Here is a 22,988-nt window from a genome sequence, read left to right on the forward strand (position 1 = left end):
CATAAAAATATCACAAATTATTGATACTATAGTGTCGGTAATTTAGACATCAGAGATTTCTGACATTAAGATATCAGTAATAAAAATAAAATAATTCTAATTAAGTTCTAAATAGAACTCGAACCGGAGACCTCTAGTACTCAAGTGTTTAAGTTCGAAAAAAAGACCAGAACATTCAAAACTCAACTTTTCTTGTTCAGAAAAGTAACGACTAAACCAAACATTTTTTTTTTAACTTTTCCTGTTTAATTTAGACAAAATTTTTATTTTTTTCATTCCCTCCTAAACTCCCCAAATCTAAAAAACCCTAACTTCACCGAATTCACAAAAACTCTAATCTAATAGCGTCGTCTTATTAACCCCAACTCTTCCTCAGCCACTCCTCTCTTATGTTTCTCTTACAGTCCAACACAATCTCTTACTATCTAACTCAATTTTTCCCTCCCAATCTCGGCTCTTTTCAATCCCTAACCTTAAATCTTTCTATTACAATCCAACAGAATCTCACACGGTCGTGAAATTCTAGCCATTTTTTTGCCTAACGCCAATCTTCGTCATCGAGAAAAATGATTTGAGGTGTTTAATTTAGCTCCAAGATCATGGACGGATGCCTTGGTCAAAGTTAAAGAGCGTTGTTGGAGGCTGTTTAAAGAAGAAGCAGAAGCACCACTTAGGTGAAGCATTTGTAGATCTGGGCATGGTAATTAAGTAAGGTGAGCATTAGCTAAATAATTAATAATTATTAAATATTCTCTACTTATATGTGAATTTATTAAGAAATTAATTTGATTCTTTTTGTTGAATTTTACGTAGGTTTACTAATTCTTTTATTTTTATTCAACTAATACACGGTTTGGGAATTCTTTTTTCCGTGTTTTGATTTGTTGATATGTGAATGGTAAAAGTTGTGTCAGTCATTCATAGTTTTTGGACAACTGGTATGGTGTCTACAAAGTGTTTGATGAGATGCTTGTGAGAATTGTTGGGTGCGTTTCAATTAGTTGACATGGTTAGCAAATTATATGCTTAACAGGGTAGTATATGTAAATAAGAAATGATGGTATTCTTTCTTAAACATATTATTTGGTGGTCAGTCGATATTATTCTGTTTAACTTGCTTATAGACATTCCTTCACATTCCTAGATGCGATTCTGTCTTTATCAAGTGAACACACCATTGGAAATATATTTTTGAGACCTTTTGCAATCCTTTCTTTCTCCATAGGTATATTGTATTTTTGATACCTCACACTAATACTAGCTTTTGATGTGAAGGCTCGGTGAGCATTTCGAGCCCTTAAAGGCACAATAAGGCTGTAGGCTCTTATTCGTGGACATTTAGTGAGAAGACAAGCAGCTGCTACTCTCGGCGCTATGCTGGGGCTTGTCAAGTTACAGGCACTTGTTCGTGGTAGAAAGGTCAGCCATTCTGATATTGGACTTGAAGTGGGGAAAACTTGCACTCCATTGACGCTTTTGGTAATTTCTTGAGAGCTCATCTGATAGGGATTTAACTGCTCTTCTTTTTATTTATTTATTTTAAAAGAACATATTCTTTCCGTGAAGATTAATCTTTTAAATATATTTCATTGATCTCGCTGTTAATGCATATTGTTGAATGTGGAGATATTGTCGTTTATTGTTCAATAGTAAAGGTCTCGCATGGAGAGGCTTGATTACTTGTCTTGCTTTGATTCCATGAACAATGCGGAATAGAGCATGTCATGAACTTCCACCCAAAGCTCAAGTGGGGTACATTGGTGTCTGAGTGAACCTTTTTTATGGTTAAGCATTGAATGGTTGTCCTTGCAGCAACTGTGTACTTGTACAAATCAATATATACCTTCTTACTTTTCATCTGTTCCATTCATTTAGGATACATGCGTCACTTTATGTAGACAGCCTTCATCTACAAATATACGGATGGGTTATTTATACATTCCAGACATTACTAAACTGCCTGAATTTCTACATGCCCGGTTCACTTCTAATTAATTTCATTTTTCTTTTAACTGCTCTGTCCTTCAGCAGGGCAAGCATGTGGATCCTGTTGAACTTAATTTGTCTACATGATTATCGAAGCTGTTAGGAAGTTCTTTTTTATCTTTAAGGTATTCTCGGCATTATCATGCCCATTTGTCCGATTATGATTTTTCTTTTTAATGGATTGAGCTTTATGTTCATATGTCATATTATTTAGGACGACTGTACATGGCAGAGCCTGTGGTATCAAAGACATTAAGTTCTAATTTGAATATGGCACCCATTTTATTTTGCTGGAGGCCTCCAATTTAACTAATAACCTGCTGGCAAATATGGCAGGATGTAGTTGCAATTTTTCTTTTTGATCTACAACCTTCTTGGTTTTTTTTTGGATGTGGGGTAAGTGACTGTTTGTTTTTTGCTTTAGTTTCTTGCTTCATCACCAATTGTGTTGTCTTTGCAACTGCAATATGATTCTGTGGAGCCAAATTCGGTCTCAAACACTGGTCAGCATTTCACATCTGGAAACTAGCTCCCCAACCAAAGAAAATGTCAGACTCAAAATCTCAGAAGAAGCATGTTAGTGCTCAAACGCTTGAAGCTGAAACAGGCCGACCAAAATGAAGTGTTCGCAGGAACCGTGCTGCTAATGCAGACAGTATCACAATGCACTCAACCCCCAAATTTGAGAGATCCAAACGAAGTCTGAAGAAAGCTTTAAGCCATCCAGTAGATCCAGTGCATGAAAATCCACAAAGTGAACTTGAAAAGGTTAAGCGCAGCCTGAGAAAGGTTAATAATCCTCTAGTAGAAAATTCTGCATTTGTCCACTCAGAATTTGAAATTGAAAAAAAAAACCATAGTTTGGATAAGTTGCCAACGAGCTCAGTATGTCATGAAGGTTTGGAACGGAGCTTGAGAAATTCAGGTGAGAAGATGAAGAAAAAGACAACTTTGAAACAATCCAAACTACCCAAAGTAGAAGCCACGCCAGACCTAGTGGAAATGAATGAGATGTCTGATGTACCACCCAGTGACCTAGCCGTAGATGAATCAAAACCTTGGATGAAGAGTGGTGCTAAAGACGAGACTATTCCCATGACAAATGGTAATTTTGAACCAAAGGAGGATTCAACAAACAATGAGAATAATAAATCTAGTAGGAAAGTTGCTGTTCTGACAAAGAAAAAATGTGCAGAGAATGAGCTGCAGAGCAGCCCGTCGCTGCCAAGCTATATAGCTGCAACTGAATCAGCGAAGGGTAAGCTAAGACTACAAGGCTCATCAAGATCTAGCGAAGATGGTGTTGAGAAAAATAGCGGCACCGGGTGTCATTCGCGGTTTTTTTCACCTTCATATCTCTAAATTTTTTCACATTGGCCTTTCCTTTTAATTTCTCTTTTTATGAAATAAACTTTAATCAGATTTGAGTTGCCTTATAATATAAACTTTAGTTCTTCTAAATTTTCTCATATTGACAGTCAATTTTTTTCGTTTTCCATGTACTTATATGCAGATTTGATCAATGTGTTTGAAGTGTTTCTTCCTCGACTTCACTTGTATCCTAACCTATCCAGTCTATTGAATAGAGAAGTTGCTGACGTGATAACACAACTGCACTACTTATGTTCAAAGAGTGAAAGGCAGTCATCCTTATCAATTTAGCTTCTAAATTTTCTATATGTAGCCGCAACTAGTAGACATTTGATTGGATGGTAGAAATTCTTATGTATTGAATTTAAATTATTTAGTTATGAGAGTAGGATATCTCATATTTTTGTTATTGAAGTTTTGGAATTTGTAATATATACTAATAATATTTAAATGTGAAATGAAAGATTTTGTGATATAAATCAATTTCCTTTTATTATTTTGTGGTGCCTTTTAATTTTACCAATAAATTAATAGGCAATGATCTAATTCAATTTTTTATTTTTTTAAAATAAATTAACTAGTGATACCATGGTAACAGTAATCATAGACACTAATAAAATATCAATAACTACTAACGCTATGGTGTCATAATATCGGTGATACTGTAGTAATAGTAATCACTGACACCACTTACAAGTGTCACTATTTTTCTGACTCCTAAATTACTGACACAATTAACAAGTGTCAGTGAAAGTAATTTCTGACACTATTCTAAAGTCAGTAAAGACAATTTTTCTAGTAGTGCATGCCTCTTTAGCTCACCCTTCTGTAGCTAGGGTATTAGTGGAGTATGATGTTATCCAACCTCCTTTGCCAAGGATACGAATCGGGGTGGGAGATTCTGGATTTTGGCAAAATGTAATGTTTGAGAAAATCCCACTCTACTGTGCTTCCTGCAAGCACCTTGGCCATACCATTGAGACGTGTTACGTGGCCAATCCGGGGCTCCGTCCCCAGCTACCCAGTGGGAATCGGCAGACCAGAGTAGAAGATGGTAATAAGTCAGAAGTTCTACCGTCAGATACTCCACAACCCTCAGATACTCCTCGACCTGAGCCTTCCATCACTAAGCATATTGTAGACGCGGGGTCCCCGATCACCAAACCTTCGGAGAACCGGCCTAACGTTACAAATTCTACATCCGTTCAAGAGCCGATTGCCCAAGATGACACAACTCATGATTCTAAGGAACCTCGTGATCAAAGCTTGTCTCCCCTGCGGAGCATTGGTGAGTATAATCCACATCTTCATCAAGCATCCAGCATAGATTTTAGCCATTACAATTCTCATACTGATAATGATGATAGTTCTGACGAGCACCTGGCGAATAACGAACACTTTTTATTTGCTCTTGAGAATTCTGAGAGAATAGACTTAAGTCCCGATTTTAGCATTGTTGGTCATTCGAAAAAGGGATTTAAATTACTTACCGGCCGTAAGTATCTTAAGACATATTATCACCGTCTTCATTAGTCATTTTATTATGATTCTTATGTTAGGCTATGCCTTAATCTTTTCTTTTTCTATTGTATTTTTTTCTCTTGATTGGAGGTTTTGGTTTTTGTCCCCCTCCTTGTATCTTTCATTATCTTTTATAAATGACAGGTAGGGGTCCCGCCTAACCCCCCCACCTTAGAGTGGTATGCTTATTTAAAAAATTTTTGGTGTTTGATAATTTTTTTTAAACTACTTTTGAAAAACTTACTTTATCCCATAGCGGAGTTTGAAAAATAAGGAAGAGTAACTTTTTAAAATTTAATTTTGAAAATGAGTTTTATATTTAATGCAATTCCATATATATCCTCACATATACAAAAATCCAAAATTATCTTTATTCAATTGTGAAATAAAATCATTAAATTTAAAGAGATTATTATTATTATTATTATTATTATTATTATTATTATTATTATTATTATTATTATCAATTATATTGAATAACAAAATAAAAAAATAATTAATAAAAAACATATTTATTTTTTATTAGTTATTATATATACACAATAAAAATAATAAATATACATGACAATAAATCTAAAAAAAAAATTATTGAACATAATATCTATTTGAGTCATTTGCATGCATTTTTATAGCAGTTTAATTGTAAGATTTATCAAACATATATGATTGGTTTAAAAACTCATAACACCTTTAAAAATAAATTTTGCCAAGTATTAAACGGATGCTCTATACAACTGATTATTTTTACAGCACAACTAGCATTAATTATTTTAAAAGCTACACTTATTACTAAACTAGCCCTAAATCCAACAATTATGAAAGTAATGATAGAGAATTTTGGATAAGTTTTAAAAATATAGGAATTAACTAGGTAATTAACCCAATCCAAAAAGACTAAATAAACTTTTACCCTATTTTGATCATGTTGCCTTACTTTGGAGTACATGGCATGGCTTGTTGTAGTTCATTTTTCAAAAACTAGATGAATATCTTCATTCAATTAATTTGCACATGTTATATGGATTCGAATGCTGCTTGGAGTAGTAAACCAATCATCGTGCTTGGCTATGTTCCAAGAAAACCGACTGGGACAATGAGGTAAATATTTAAATTAAATGAAGTTTCATTCTATGATACATTAATACTGTAATTAAACATGAATTGTGTAAATGATACATAAGACATATAAATTCAACAGAAAAATTATAAATCAATAATAAGTATAAAATAAAACATAAATTATGTAAATATAATATAAGACTTATAAATGAAAAGTAAAACAAGTAAATTAATATAAGAATGGTAAATTGGTGTTCCACTAGTAAACAAAACAAAAACTTACAAATGAAACATAAAATTTGTAAATTAACATTAAGTGTAAAATAGAACATAAATTGTCTAAATAAAACATAAGATTTCTAAATAAAAGGTAAAACAAGTAAATCAACATGAAAATGATAAATTAGTGTATCAATAGTAAACAAAAGAAACTTACAAATATAATATAAAACTTAAAAATTAATAATAAGTATAAAATAAAACATAAAATTAAATAAATAAAACATAAGACTTATAAATGAAAGGTAAAATAAGTAAATTGATATAGGAATGAAAAATTGGTGTATTATTGGTAAACAAAATAAAAAATTACAATTGTATTAGATTCAATTTTATTGATATATTGTATATGTCTAATAAGAATTCTTTTTATTTTGTTTTGCCTTGATCCACATCAAGAAAAATGATTTTACATAATTAATCTATATAGTAAACAAATACTTTATATGATAGAAAATTGAAAAAAAAGTTTATAAAGTCCTAAGACCAATATAGAATTGAATTCCAATTGCTTTCGATACAATTTTTTTTTTCAATTGACAGGTGATTTTTTTTTTATTTGCTTAATTACACTAAATGAATAAATTACTGTTTTTGGAGATAAAATAAAAATAGTAGGACATTTTTCTTCGTTAGCTTGACTGTACAGAAACAATTGTTCCCTTTTTTTACACACACACACACACACACACAAAATTGAAAACATAACTGTTCGAACGTGTTAAATCTCTAAAAGTTCGGCTCTAAATTGCATAAAAACGCTAAATTTGTGAGACCTAAAATACCGTTCACGTAAACCAAACGATATTATTAATCATGCAAAATCATTTATTCATGAACAGGATCTCAGCCATGTGATACAAGCCCATTTCATCTTGTACCTATAAAATCTTAAATATATATGTGCATATATAAAAATTTGTGGAAGGGTTTACTGAAGGATTGACCGGCGGTATGATGAGCTGCCAAATACTATTAGACAAGGAACAAAATTCTGTGCTTCATGAAAATTAAGAAGTAGATTTTTAGAAAGATTCCAACTATCTCATCATTTTTATCTGTAATCTCAAAACAATCACTTTTGTGAACTCAGTTGTAAATAAATAAATGGAATAAGAGAATGAACCATCAGATTTACTGATTGGAACTAATTAATGATGATTTTGGCTTAAATGCAAACAGAATGCCTTTGCCTGTTATCAGCTTGCAGAAAACATACTCATTGAGGTTCAAGAGAATAAAGAATACGAGAAACTGAACAATACGAATATATACGAACAAAGGATTAAAGTAAATGGGGAAAAGTTGTTACAGTTACAATACAAATCGAAGTCATAATTCAATTATTTATGACAAGAGATCATCCAAGTCCAGCATCAAGCCGAATGAACCGCTCACATCCCCTATTGGTTCTTCAGCATCATCATGAAGTAAGTCTTCAAGAAAAGAATAGTCTTCCTCAATTAACTCAGGTAGTCCATCACTTTCTTCGTGTTGCGCCAATGATTCAGGCACCGCCATGGGCACTTCAGCGATACTCTCCAAATGACAATGATAATTCTCTCCAGTTTCTCCACCCTGAAGCATGTTGTTCCAGGAGTCATATTGTTGGTTGCATATCATCTGATCAAAATGACTCATCATCATCTCCATGGATGGCTCGTAAACACTGCTTGCAAGCCCCATTCCACCAGCTAAGCTCTGCTCACTCATCATGTGAGAACTGCTGCAGCTTACTTCTTGATAATCCATATAGTTCTGTTGTTGATTCTGTTGGTGGGTCAACAGCCTATCCATCTCAATATCTGCTACTTGTTCGGATTGATTGCTGTTGTCTTGAAAATCCTTCAGCTTTCTTTTCTTTGCAGAACCGTACTTCATAATATCATGGCCAGATGGTTGATTCTTTCGGAGCCTGCAAAGCACATAATTGGCAGCTTGATTCTTGGGCAAATGGAGAGTGTACTCGTGCATGATCCAAGCCCCGTGATCCTCACAACCTTGTTTTTCGTAACGAAACCGCTTCTTGGAGCCGATTTTGATTTTGGATTGGCCGCTTACTATATCTTTACCAGCATCCTCCCCTTGCCACGTACCACCAGAAGATCCGACTTTGCGATCAATTCTAGAACCCTTGGAAGACTTTTTCTTCAATTGGGTGAAGAAATAAAGATCTTCATCAGCATTTAAGAAGGGTCCTCCATGTGAATCCCAAATCTCAGTGGGTTTTTTCTCGTAAAGATTACAATCCCTGATGAAATACTCAGCAAGAGGGATGAATATTCCCGAAACTTTCTTCTTGAGATAATGTTCGATGAGTTCTTCATCGGATGGTCTGAACTGGAAGCCATGTGGAAGAAAGGGTCTGTGTTCTTGCATTTTGTTTGAGGAGAAGAGGGTTAATTCAATGGTGGGTTGGTTGATTGATTGATGGTGGAAGGTTTTTCGGTGAATTATTGAAAACAAAGAACACGGAAGCCGAGAGAGAAGCAAAGATAGGGTTAGAGAATTAGAGCAGAAGTGGTGAGAAGCGTGGGTGTCAAAGTTTCCTTATATCATATGGAGGAGTGAAGTGGCGTAGCTTGGATTACAAGTAACAATTTCTTAAGGCAACTCCGGGAAACGCGGGTGAACTTGCAAGTTGGGTAATTGCTAAACCCTAAACCTATCTCCCAGTTTGTTTCCACTCCAGATTAGATATTTGGTGTTGTAAGAAGTTCTGTGAGTAGCATTAGCTAATCATGCAACTATGTGATTTTAATTCCCCTACACGGTGGTGCTGAAATTTCGGTCTTGTGCACCTCTCCGACTAATCAGCACGTCTGTATTGTAAATAGACGGTTACGAATAATCCAGCCAAAATAATAGGAATTAGATATATGGCCATTCCAAATAGAAAGAATCATTTTTTAAAAAAATTCTATTTTCCATTGCTACTGTGAAATAAAATTACTAGATTTCAGATAAGATTTCAAATAATAATGGATTGGTGTTAATTAAATACTATTTATATATCTAGACTATTTAAAGCTAATTTGATAATATTCGTAACCTAATTTTTGTTCTTTTGAAGGGAAAAAAAGGGTCAAACTTTTTAAGTATTATATGGAATTTTTTATTTATATAATGTGAGTAATAAATAATTTTAAATGTTGTAAAATTTATTCATAATATTTAAGACATATAGTATTACTCGTTAAAACATTAAATGATTATTTACAAATGAGATCTAAAAGAGATTTCGGATCTTGATAATTGAAAAAAATGATCCTGAAACCAAATTAGTTCAACAAATATACATCTTTCTATGATACCAACTATATAATTTGCAATGTTACAGAGATTATGGCAGCAACAGTTTAAATAAACAACCTCTACAGCTGATGTTTTTATTTCACAATTCAAAATATGCAAATTTGATCATCTACCTATCTATCTATGCAACAGATTGTATGCGGGTAAATCTTGTACACAAGAAACATCTTCGAGTTTAAGCTCGCGCTCTAATTGTGCTCTTGTTGACTTCAATACATCCTGAAAAAAAAATAAAAAATCATATAACAACAATTAAGCCTAAATCATGGTTCATGTTAAAAAAAAAAACCCATAAAGTGGAGGATGCTAGGTTAAGTTTACGTTAAATTCCATATATGAAGCCCGTTTTGCAAGCCATTGAGCATCCATTATTTGAAAGGCTACACAATAAAGGTTGTCGAATGCCATTTCGTCTTTCTCAAGCAGTTCTAGAAAGCGGATACCACCTAAAGAAGATGGCTTTCCTGCACGTAAAATTCAACAATATGAAGACACCAAGTAGAAATGCAGAATATAGCACAAAGTTAAGTGTGTTTAATAAAATATGGCTGGTCAGATGTTGGATGAGCAAGTTGATTTCTTAAGGGGATGCTTGGAACCAAGGCTCTTCATGATTGACTGGGGTGGCTTTGCCGTTTCCCAGCATTTAAGGATCCAGGAGTGAACCGCAATGATTACAATAAATGTTACTTATTCAGAACTTTAATTACCTGATTGAAGATCCAACATCTGTATTAACATAAATTATGTAAATGCAACATAAAACTTATAAAAGAAAGGTAAAAGAAGTAAATTAACATAAAAATGGTAAATTGGTGTGCTACCAGTAAATAAAACATAAAATTTGTAAATCAACATTAAATGTATAATAGAACATAAATTGTCTAAATAAAACATAAGACTTCTAAATAAAAGGTAAAACAAGTAAATCAACATAAAAATGATAAATTAGTGTATCAATAGTAAACAAAAAAAACTTACAAATATAATATAAAACTTGTAAATCAATAATAAGTGTAAAATAAAATATAAATTAAATAAATAAAACATAACACTTATAAATGAAAGATAAAATAAGTAAATTGATATAGGAATGACAAATTGGTGTATTATTGGTAAACAAAATAAAAAATTTGAAGTGTATTAGATCCAATTTTATTGATATATGGTATATGTCTAATAAGAATATCTTCTTTTTTTTAGCCTTAATCCACATTAAGAAAAATGATTTTACATAATTAACCTGTGTAGTAAACAAATACTTTATATGATAGAAATTGAGAAAAAGAGTTATAAATATCCTAGGACGAATATAGAATTGAATTCCAATTATTTTCAATACATTTTTTTTAATTTTCAATTGCCAGGTGGCTTTTTTATTTGCTTAATTAAACTAAATGAATAAATTATTGTTTTCGGAGATAAAATAAAAATAGTAGGACAACTTTCGAAATTTTTCTTCGTTAGCTTGGCTGTAAAGAAACAATTGTTCCTCTTTTTTACACACACACACACACAAATTGAAAACATAACTGTTCGAACGTGTTAAATCTCTAAAAGTTCGGCTCTAAATTGCATAAAAACGCTAAATTTGCGAGACCTAAAATACCGTTCACGTAAACAAAATGATATTATCAATCATGCAAAATCATTTATTCATGAACGGGATCTCAACCATGTGATACAAGCCCATTGCATCTTGTACCTATAAAATCTTATATATATATATATATATATATATATATAGTAGTTTTCTGGTCAATGATTTTAAAGTACGGAAAAGTCCGGGAAAACTTTAAAACCGCATGGCTTTAAAGGCTTAGAGTTTAAGCCTTTAAAACCGCATGGTTTTAAAGGTTTCCCGCTCTTTTCCGCACTTTAAAATTTCGGACTGGAACATTTCTCTCTCTCTCTCTCTCTCTCTCTATATATATATATATATATATATATATATATGTGTGTGTGCATATATAAAAATTTGTGGAAGGGTTTACTGAAGGATTGATTGACAGTATGATGAGCTGCCAAATACTATTAGACAAACCAACAAAGTATTGGCTCCACTGGCAATGAGGTCCCCTTAAGTGGTTTGACTGGGTTTGCTCCCTAGTTCGAGTCGTAGGGAAGTCGCTTTTGTTGGGAGAACCTTGATGTGCTCATAATTTATCTATTATTTTAATACTTTTATAATTAATTTATGTTAAATTATATTAATTTTTATCTTAATTTTTATATTTATTCATTGTAGGAATATTGGGAATATTAATGAGAAAAGAAGCTTAAAGAGGAAACAAATTGGAGTATAATGGAAATAATGTGGAAGCAAGAGGGAAAGAAATAAAAAGCTAAATTTAATCATCATGCATGCAACACGTGGGGGAAGCATTGAATATTTGTTGACAAATATGGCAGCAAATTGGGAAGCATTAAAGAATTAATTTGCAAATTGGACAATCAAACTTTACAAGTCACGTGGATGGGCTTAAAAGGTGGCTAGAATTGTTTTGTTTGAAATCCTTTTCATTTAAGGATTCGTGGGCTGGATTTGCAATCCTTTTCCTTGAAGGATTTGGAAGAAACCACATCATTATAAAAGAGAAGAAAGGCAGCCGCACAAGAGGGGGGAAGCCAAGAGAAAAGAGAAAAATAATAGAGCAGCAGCCGTAAGTTTTGAGGAAAATCGAGAGCAGCAGGAATAATTTAGAGCAGAAGGAAGACACATTAATTCTTGAGTTTTTTTTTTCTTTCTCTCTTCTCTATTATCTTACTTGAATGTTTCCAATTAAATTAATGGATCTCTTTATATTCCCATGAACTAATTTATTTTACTAGGGCTACGATGTAGCCTAACTATGAAGATTTAATTCCATAAATCTATGTTATTTTTAATTAATTATTCCATGATTGAGTGTTCATTATTGTGCTTAATGCTTTTAATTATTTGGCCAATATTTGAATGATTTGAGGATACATAATGAGACCGAGAGGAGATTTATGTATTTTTGCTCTGTGTAATGGATGCCATGAATTGAACGAAAGACAGAGATGTGCCAACGTGATTCGTGCAGTTTTATCTAAGAATTTCCATAGAACTTAATGAATCTTTGCATATTTAAATTCACATAGAGATATAGTGGGTTGATATGTGGAGATATTTTTGATATTACTCGAGAGAGGATATTGAATAAATTAGGGAAATTCACTGTCAACATGGGTAATAAACTTTAATAGCATAGATGGAGGATTAAATTGGATTGGTTATGGTGAAATCGAATGTCCTAGTGTTTTAATCTCTTGGTAATTTTCTATTATTGTCTGCATCTTTGTTTAATTCTTAATTATTTTATTTTATTTAATTTTAATCTAAATTCACTTATTTGATTGTTCATATAAATTAGGGTTAGAATAATTTTGGTAACTAATAGGGTATATAATCTCTGTGGGACGATACTCTACTCTTCATTATATTACTTGTGCCGACTAGTACACTTGCTAATTTACGCAACAAGTTTTTGGCTCCGTTGCCGGGGATTGTTTGGATTAGTATCGATACCAACTAACCTTAGTTTAATTTGAATTTTATTTTTATTGTTTTTATTTGAATTTTTATTTTCTTGTTTAAATTTTATGAGACGTTCAAGAAGTTTTGATTTATTGCCTTTTGATCCAGAGATTGAACGTACGTGTAGAAGGCTTAATAAAGAAAGGAGAGAAGCTTCACAGGAGCAACAATTAATCATGGCTGACGAAGCATTACATGGAAATGAGGATGCAAAACCCTTAAGAGATTATGTTGTACCTACAGTTAATGGTGCCTGCTCAAGCATTGCACGTCCTGCCATTCAAGCCAATAATTTTGAAATTAAGCCAGCTATAATCCAGATGATTCAGACGTCAGTACAGTTTGCTGGGATGCCAAATGATGATCCAAATGCTCATATTACAAATTTCTTAGAAATTTGTGATACATTTAAGCAAAATGGTGTTTCAAACAATGCTATCAAGCTAAGGCTTTTTCCGTTCTCACTGAGAGATAAAGCAAAAGAGTGGTTGAACTTACTCCCTGCTGGAACAATCACTACTTGGGATGGTTTAGCACAGAAGTTTTTAGCAAAGTACTTTCCTCTAGCAAAAATAGCCAAATTGAGGAATGACATCACAACCTTTGCTCAATTCGAGATGGAATCATTATATGAAGCGTGGGAGAGATACAAAGACCTACTAAGAAAATGCCCACATCATGGTCTACCAGTTTGGCTTCAGGTGCAGACATTTTACAATGGTTTGGGATCCAATACTAGAACAATGATTGATGCTGCAGCAGGAGGAACGTTAATGGGAAAAACACCAGAAGCAGCTTATGAATTATTGGAGGAGATGGCATCTAACAATTACCAGTGGACTTCAGAGCGATCAATGCCAAGGAAAATTGTAGGAGCCCATAATGTAGATGTTGTCACTGCTTTAGCTGCACAGATGACTGCTTTATCTAATAAGCTGGAGCACCTAAATGTTAGTGCAATTCAAACTCAAGTGTGTGAATTATGCGGAGGGAACCATACCAGTGTCAACTGCCAAGTTGGAAGTCCTTTTGCGTCGTCATCTGCTGAACAAGCTCATTATGTGTCAAACTTCCAGAGGCAACAAAATAACCCATATTCTAATACCTACAATTCTGGCTGGAGAAACCACCCGAATTTGTCATGGAACAACACTCAAAATACATTGAAGCCACCTCCAGGGTTCCAATCACAAGAGAAGAAGTCAAATTTGGAAGATGCTCTTACCCAACTTACAACAAATATGTCTCAATTCATGACCAAAATAGAGACAACTTTTCAGAATCAAGCTGCATCAATCCGGAACCTCGAAGTACAAATGGGTCAGATTGCAAACTTGTTATCCAGCAGACCACAAGGCTCTCTGCCGAGCAATACAGAGACAAATCCAAAGGAACAAATGAATGCAATTATGCTTCGGAATGGTAGACAACTTGAAGATCCGCCAAAAGAAGTAAATGAAGTTGAAGAAGATAACATGGAGCAAACTAAAGACACCACTAGAACATATGAGACAGCAAGTGCAGAAATTCCACAATCACAACAATCAGCACCAGTCAAAGCTTATGTCCCTCCAATCCCGTTTCCTCAGCGCCTTCGGAAAAACAAATTAGATAAGCAGTTCTCTAAATTTCTTGATGTCTTTAAAAAGTTACATATTAACATTCCTTTTGCAGATGCATTAGAACAAATGCCAAGCTATGCTAAATTCATGAAAGAAATTTTATCCAACAAGAGGAAATTAGAAAAGCATGAAACTGTGTTGTTAACTGAAGAGTCAACTGCAATTCTACAGAATAAATTGCCACCGAAGTTGAAAGATCCAGGGAGTTTTTCTATCCCATGCACTATTGGAAATACTTATTTTGATAAAGCTTTGTGTGATTTAAGTGCAAGTATTAATTTGATGCCTCTATCTGTTTTCAGGAAATTAGGACTTGGTGAACCAAAAGCAACAACTGTTTCTCTTCAATTGGCAGATAGGTCTATAAAGTATCCTAGAGGAATGATTGAGGACGTACTTGTTAAGGTCGACAAGTTTATATTTCCTGCAGATTTTATTGTTTTGGATATGATTGAAGATCGAGAGATACCAATCATTTTAGGCCGACCATTCTTGGCCACAGGAAGAACTCTTATTGATGTCCAAAAAGGAAAACTAATCCTTAGGGTGCAAAATGAGCAAGTCACTTTCAATGTATTCGAAGCAATGAAATATCCATCGGAGATCGACACGTGCCTTCAAATAGACACCATTGATAAGGAGATAATTGAGAGCTTTCGCGATACAATGCCAAATGACACACTAGAAGGATGTATTGTTCACTCTGGGACTACTTAATCTACGAATACAAGTATTCATGAGTATGCACGGTATTTGGAAGCTTCACCATTTTACGTGCCCTCGAAAAAGCTAGAATTGGAATAGCTTGGTAGAAATCCTTCTAGACCAAAACCTTCAATAGAAGAACCTCCAAAACATGAGCTTAAGCCGTTGCCCTCTCATTTAAGGTATGCTTATTTAGATGATAACTCTAAGCTACCAGTTATTATTTCTTCTGCTTTGACAGATCTTGAAGAGGAAAAGGTACTTCGAGTTTTGAGGGATCACAAAGCTGCTCTAGGATGGACTATTGCCGACATCAAAGGAATAAGCCCTTCAATTTGCATGCACAAGATTCTAATGGAGGAGAGTTATCAGCCGACAGTACAGCCACAAAGGCGCCTAAATCCAAACATGCAAGAAGTGGTTAGGGCAGAGGTGCTTAAATTATTGGATGCTGGGATAATTTATCCAATCTCTGATAGCAAATGGGTTAGTCCAGTGCAAGTGGTACCAAAGAAAGGAGGAATGACGGTCGTGAAGAATGACAATAATGAACTTATCCCAACAAGGATAGTCACAGGTTGGCGGGTATGCATGGATTACAGAAAACTTAATGCTGCTACTAGAAAAGACCATTTTCCACTACCTTTTATTGATCAAATGTTGGAGAGACTTGCTGGCCATGCTTACTATTGCTTTTTAGATGGATATTCAGGCTATAATCAAATCCCTATAGCACCAGAAGATCAAGAAAAAACCACCTTCACATGTCCTTATGGTACATTTGCTTATAGAAGAATGTCATTCGACTTATGCAATGCACCAACTACCTTTCAACGTTGCATGATGGCAATATTTTCTAATATGGTGGAGAGATTCATTTAGGTGTTTATGGATGATTTCTCAATTTTTGGATCTTCATTTGATCATTGTCTAAACAATTTAGATCTAGTTTTACAACGATGTGAAGAGACAAACTTGGTTTTGAATTGAGAAAAATGTCACTTTATGGTGCAAGAAGGCATTGTGCTAGGTCATCGTATTTCAGCTAAAGGAATTAAAGTTGATAGAGCAAAGATCGAAGTCATTGAGAAGTTGCCACCACCGACTTCCGTGAAAGCAATAAGAAGTTTTCTAGGGCATGCCGGGTTTTATCGACGTTTTATTAAAGATTTTTCAAAGATAACGAAACCCTTATGCAACATTTTACTCAAGGATGTGCCTTTCAATTTTACCGATAAGTGTTTGCAGGCTTTTAACACTTTAAAGGAGAAACTGATTTCAGCTCCAGTTATTATGGCTCCAGATTGGGATCTGCCGTTCGAGGTTGTGTGTGATGCGAGTGATTATGCTATTGGAGCAGTTTTGGGGCAGCGGTATAAAAACATGTTGCATGTTATTTACTATGCAAGTCGAACTCTGACAGACGCGCAATTGAATTGTGCTACCACTGAGAAAGAGTTTCTAGCCTTTGTGTTTGCACTAGAAAAATTCCGCTCATATTTGGTTTGCTCCAAGGTAATAGTTTACACTGATCATTCAGCTCTCAAGTATCTGTTCACAAAGGCAAATGCTAAACCAAGACTGATCCGTTGGGTGCTCTTACTACAAGAATTTGATTTAGAGATTCGGGATAAGAAGGGATCTGAAAATTTGGTGGCGGATCACTTATCTCGGTTAGAGCAGGGAGAGCGAGGGGATAATGTAATGGTTTCAATCACCGAAGAATTTCCTGATGAAAAGCTGCTGGCCTTGCAGACTTGCGACGCACCATGGTATGCAGATTTCGTGAACTATTTGGCGAGCGCCGTTGTTCCTTCTGATTTATCATATCAGCAGAAGAAGAAATTCTTTTCAGATGTCAAGTATTATCTTTGGGAAGATCCGTTCTTGTATAAGTACTGCTCAGATCAAATCATTCGACGATGTGTCCCGGAAGAAGAGATGAGGAGCATTCTACAACACTGTCATTCTCGTGAAGTCGGTGGACATTTTGGCACAACCAAAACTGCGGCAAAAGTGCTTCAATCAGGTTTTTATTGGCCCACCTTATTTAAAGATGCTTATGTTTTTGTTGCTGCTTGTGACCGGTGTCAGAGAACTGGTAACATTTCAAGGAAGAATGAAATGCCACTAACTAATATTCTTGAAATAGAATTGTTTGATGTCTGGGGAATTGACTTCATGGGTCCGTTTCCATCTTCCTTCAAGAATAAATATATTCTGGTAGCTGTTGATTATGTTTCTAAGTGGGTTGAAGCTGTTGCTTTGCCTTCCAATGATGCTCGGGTTGTTGTGAGGTTTTTGAAGAAAAATATTTTCCTGCGGTTTGGCACTCCAAGAGCAATTATAAGTGATGGTGGCAAATATTTTTGCAATCGACAATTTGAAGCCCTCTTGAGCAAATATGGAGTCACACACAGAGTTGCCACCCCTTACCATCCACAAACTAGCGGCCAAGTTGAAGTTTCGAATCGAGAATTAAAGAGAATTTTGGAGAAAACAGTAAACGCTTCACGGAAGGATTGGTCGATAAAATTAGACGATGCACTCTGGGCGTATCGAACAGCTTTCAAAACACCTATTGGTATGTCTCCTTATTGTCTAGTATTCGGAAAAGCATGCCATCTACCTATTGAACTTGAGCATGGGGCATATTGAGCGATGAAGATTTTGAACTTTGACATGCAAGCAGCAGGAGAAAAGAGATTGTTGCAACTTAATGAAATGGATGAATTTCGCAATGCAGCTTATGAGAATGCTCGGATCTATAAAGCCCGCACTAAACATTGGCATGACAAGCATATACTCAGACGTGAATTTCAAGTTGGCCAAAATGTTTTATTATATAATTCTCGACTTCGGTTTTTCCCAGGCAAGTTGCGATCCCGTTGGTCTGGTCCTTTTACAATAACACAAGTCTTTCCGTCTGGCGTGGTAGAAGTTTCACATGATACAAAGGGCACATTCAAGGTTAATGGTCATCGATTGAAGCCTTATTTGGATGATGCATTTGATAAGCACAAGATAGGTATTGAGCTGTCTAGTCCTGAATGACGACCAGAGACAGTCAAGCTAATGACTATAAATTAAGCGCTTCTTGGGAGGCAACCCAAGCTTTCTAAACTTTATTATTATCAATTTTTTTTTCGTATTCTTTTTCTTTTCTTTTACTTATTTTATTTTGTTTTATCTAGATTTTGCACAAGTTCGGGGGTCGATGAACATTAACTTTCCACATGCCTTTCAACAACTCAGCTACAACTTTCCATCTTCAAGTGCAAAACTGGGGGAGTTTCTCTTTTCCTTTTCTTTTTCGTTACATTGAGGACAATGTTTATTTTAAGTTTGGGGGTGGGAATATTTGCTTTTCATTTTATAAAAAAAAAAGATTTTAATGCCTATGATGAGTTTATGATTGACAATAAATATGGTTCTTAGAAAGGGATGAATATTATCTTAGTTTATACTTGATTCTTGTGTTAGTTTCGTCTTGATTGTGATTCTTTAAATATCTTGCGCACTTATATCGATTCTTTTAGAATTTTGACTTGAGATTTGAGATTGATACAGCCTAAGTTGAGAATTTTAGATTGAGTAAATGACTGTTTGCCTTAATTCTACATTACTTAAGTCTACCCAGGCACCATAGTCAGAAATAACTACCTACAACCCTTAAGAGTGAAGCTATCCTTGAGTAATTTGGGCCTATGTACCACCAGTATGTAGAGGATAATCTACCATGAAAAGAAGGCTACCTTAAGGGGTAGAGTGAAAGCTCCTGACTATGGATAAAGAAATGAAAAAAGAAAAAAAAAGCGTGTGCTTCAAAAAAAAAATGCAAATTTATGCCTGAAAAAAAAAAATCAAGATGATGAGGTTAGTTTGACCTACTCTGTTTATTATTCGAAACAAGGGCTGTGATGTTGAAAATCTTGAGAATGGGTTTTGATTGAATTGATTCACACACAACACAGGAATCCAATATGAGATGAGGCTGACCATTGAATTAAAGTTAGAACTTTGCTAATATTTTTAATTTTCTTTGAGCTATATACTTTATGCAATCTTTGAGGCATTTTTGATGATGTTTGTGGGTATCATCGCTGGAAACCCTCACGGGACTATAACTCGTCCACTAGGGCCGCCTAGGGGTTTAAAGGCTTGTTGCATACGCTAAATGCAATCGCGATCACCTGCGAAAGTGGTTTAGTTAGAACTTTCTTTTCGTAGTTTTTATTTTAGTTTTTGCTCGAGGACTAGCAAAATGTTAAGTTTGGGGGTATTTGATGTGCTCATAATTTATCTATTATTTTAATCCTTTCATAATTAATTTATGTTAAATTATATTAATTTTTATCTTAATTTTTATATTTATTCATTGTAGGAATATTGGGAATATTAATGAGAAAAGAAGCTTAAAGAGGAAACAAATTGGAGTATAATGGAAATAATGTGGAAGCAAGAGGGAAAGAAATAAAAAGCCAAATTTAATCATCATGCATGCAACACGTGGGGGAAGCATTGAATATTTGTTGACAAATATGGCAGCAAATTAGGAAGCATTAAAGAATTAATTTGCAAATTGGACAATCAAACTTTACAAGTCACGTGGATGGGCTTAAAAGGTGGCTAGAATTGTTTTGTTTGAAATCCTTTTCATTTAAGGACTCGTGGGCTGGATTTGCAATCCTTTTCCTTGAAGGATTTGGAAGAAACCACATCATTATAAAAGAGAAGAAAGGCAGCCGCACAAGAGGGGGGAAGCCAAGAGAAAAGAGAAAAATAATACAGTAGCAGCCGCAAGTTTTGAGGAAAACCGAGAGCAGCGGGAATAATTTAGAGCAGAAGGAAGACACATTAATTCTTGAGTTTTTTTTTCTTTCTCTCTTCTCTATTATCTTACTTGAATGTTTCCAATTAAATTAATGGATTCTCTTTATATTCCCATGAACTAATTTATTTTACTAGGGCTACGATGTAGCCTAACTATGAAGATTTAATTCCATAAATCTATGTTATTTTTAATTAATTATTCCATGATTGAGTGTTCATTATTGTGCTTAATGCTTTTAATTATTTGGCCAATATTTGAATGATTTGAGGATACATAATGAGACCGAGAGGAGATTTATGTATTTTTGCTCTGTGTAATGGATGCCATGAATTGAACGAAAGACAGAGATGTGCCAACGTGATTCGTGCAGTTTTATCTAAGAATTTCCATAGAACTTAATGAATCTTTGCATATTTAAATTCACATAGAGATATAGTGGGTTGATATGTGGAGATATTTTTGATATTACTCGAGAGAGGATATTGAATAAATTAGAGAAATTCATTGTCAACATGGGTAATAAACTTTAATAGCATAGATGGAGGATTAAATTGGATTGGTTATGGTGAAATCGAATGTCCTAGTGTTTTAATCTCTTGGTAATTTTCTATTATTGTCTGCATCTTTGTTTAATTCTTAATTATTTTATTTTATTTTATTTTAATCTAAATTCACTTATTTGATTGTTCATATAAATTAGGGTTAGAATAATTTTGGTAACTAATAGGGTATACAATCTCTGTGGGTCAATACTCTACTCTTCATTATATTACTTGTGCCGACTAGCACACTTGCTAATTTACGCAACAAACCTATGCCTCTCAGTTCGAGTGGGGACTTCTAGTCTGGGTTGTGGTACGAGCTTAAAGGTGCCTCACACAGTTGGGGCCCTCCCCATGATACCTCGTGGTTAAGACAAAAAAAAAAAACTATTAGACAAGGAACAAAATTCTGTGCTTCATGAAAATTAAGAAGTAGAATTTTAGAAAGATTCTAACTAGCTCATCATTTTTAACTGTATTCTCAAAACAATCATTTTTTGCTGATTGGAACTAATTAATGATGATTTTGGCTTAAATGCAAACCGAATGCCTTTGCCTGTTATCAGCTTGCAGAAAACATATTCATTGAAGTTCAAGAGAATAAATAATACGAATATATACGAACAAAGGATTAAAGTAAATGGGGAAAAGTTGTTACAGTTACAATACAAATCGAAGTCATAATTCAATTATTTATGACAAGAGATCATCCAAGTCCAGCATCAAGCCGAATGAACCGCTCACATCCCCTATTGGTTCTTCAGCATCATCATGAAGTAAGTCTTCAAGAAAAGAATAGTCTTCTTCAATTAACTCAGGTAGTCCATCACTTTCTTCGTGTTGCGCCAATGATTCAGGCACCACCATGGGCACTTCAGCGATACTCTCCAAATGACAATGATAATTCTCTCCAGTTTCTCCACCCTGAAGCATGTTGTTCCAGGAGTCATATTGTTGGTTGCATATCATCTGATCAAAATGACTCATCATCATCTCCATGGATGGCTCGTAAACACTGCTTGCAAGCCCCATTCCACCAGCTAAGCTCTGCTCACTCATCATGTGAGAACTGCTGCAGCTTACTTCTTGATAATCCATATAGTTCTGTTGTTGATTCTGTTGGTGGGTCAACAGCCTATCCATCTCAATATCTGCTACTTGTTCGGATTGATTGCTGTTGTCTTGAAAATCCTTCAGCTTTCTTTTCTTTGCAGAACCGTACTTCATAATATCATGGCAAGACGGTTGATTCTTTCGGAGCCTGCAAAGCACATAATTGGTAGCTTGATTCTTGGGCATATGTAGAGTGTACTCGTGCATGATCCAAGCCCCGTGATCCTCACAACCTTGTTTTTCGTAACGAAACCGCTTCTTGGAGCCGATTTTGATTTTGGATTGGCCGCTTACTATATCTTTACCAGCATCCTCCCCTTGCCAAGTACCGCCAGAAGATCCCACTTTGCGGTCGATTCTGGAACCCTTGGAAAACTTTTTCTTCAACTGGGTGAAGAAATAAAGATCCTCATCAGCATTTAAAAAGGGTCCTCCATGAGAATCCCAAATCTCAGAGGGTTTTTCCTGGTAAAGATTACAATCCCTGATGAAATACTCAGCAAGAGGGATGAATATTCCCGAAACTTTCTTCTTGAGATAATGTTCGATGAGTTCTTCATCGGATGGTCTGAACTGGAAGCCATGGGGAAGAAAGGGTCTGTGTTCTTGCATTTTGTTTGAGGAGAAGAGGGTTAATTCAATGGTGGGTTGGTTGATTGATGATTGATGGAGGAAATGTTTTCGGTGAATTATTGAAAACAAAGAACACAGAAGCCGAGAGAGGAGCAAAGATAGAGTCGGAGAACTAGAGAAGAAGTGGTGAGAAGCGCGGGTGTTAAAGTTTCCTTATAACATATGGAGGAGTGAAGTGACGTAGCTTGGATTACAAGTAACAATTTCTTAAGGCAACTCCGAGAAAAGCGGGTGAACTTGCAAGTAGGGTGAGGGGTCCTTGCATATAATAACCTTGCTAAATCGGACAAATCCAAGAAGTCATTGAGCTTGAAGTTACCGCCAAGTTGGTCTTTGGGGGAAAAAATTCTCCTTTTTTTAAAAAAATATTTCATGATTATTAGAAATTTGCTTATTATTATTTATTATTATTTTTTAAAAATAAAAATCAGAGGTCCTCTATTAAA

General features: G+C 34.7%; 3 protein-coding genes, 1 non-coding gene and 1 pseudogene across 4 annotated transcripts; 2 read left to right on the forward strand and 3 right to left on the reverse strand.

The window, feature by feature from the left end:
- The first annotated feature begins 607 nt into the window (after positions 1-607).
- LOC112099148 lies at positions 608-3,348 on the forward strand (annotated as a pseudogene).
- Positions 3,349-7,563: 4,215 nt separating this feature from the next.
- On the reverse strand, positions 7,564-8,595 carry LOC18043362 (NAC domain-containing protein 83). Its single transcript, XM_006437216.1, has one exon. It carries the CDS (start codon positions 8,593-8,595, stop codon positions 7,564-7,566), a length of 1,032 nt encoding a protein of 343 aa, XP_006437279.1.
- Positions 8,596-13,671: 5,076 nt separating this feature from the next.
- LOC112099450 lies at positions 13,672-13,778 on the reverse strand. The gene has a single exon (XR_002906251.1). It is a non-coding gene; the product is annotated as a small nucleolar RNA R71 (small nucleolar RNA).
- A 4,303-nt stretch (positions 13,779-18,081) lies between these two features.
- On the forward strand, positions 18,082-18,474 carry LOC112099149. Its single transcript, XM_024186257.1, has one exon. It carries the CDS (start codon positions 18,082-18,084, stop codon positions 18,472-18,474), a length of 393 nt encoding a protein of 130 aa, XP_024042025.1.
- Positions 18,475-21,489: 3,015 nt separating this feature from the next.
- LOC18043364 (NAC domain-containing protein 83) lies at positions 21,490-22,521 on the reverse strand. Its single transcript, XM_006437218.2, has one exon. The coding sequence runs from the start codon at positions 22,519-22,521 to the stop codon at positions 21,490-21,492; it is 1,032 nt and encodes a 343-aa protein (XP_006437281.2).
- Between the last annotated feature and the right edge of the window lie 467 nt (positions 22,522-22,988).

This window comes from Citrus clementina, unplaced genomic scaffold, assembly GCF_000493195.1.
Source record: "Citrus clementina cultivar Clemenules unplaced genomic scaffold, Citrus_clementina_v1.0 scaffold_4, whole genome shotgun sequence".
Taxonomy (NCBI): Eukaryota; Viridiplantae; Streptophyta; class Magnoliopsida; order Sapindales; family Rutaceae; genus Citrus; species Citrus x clementina.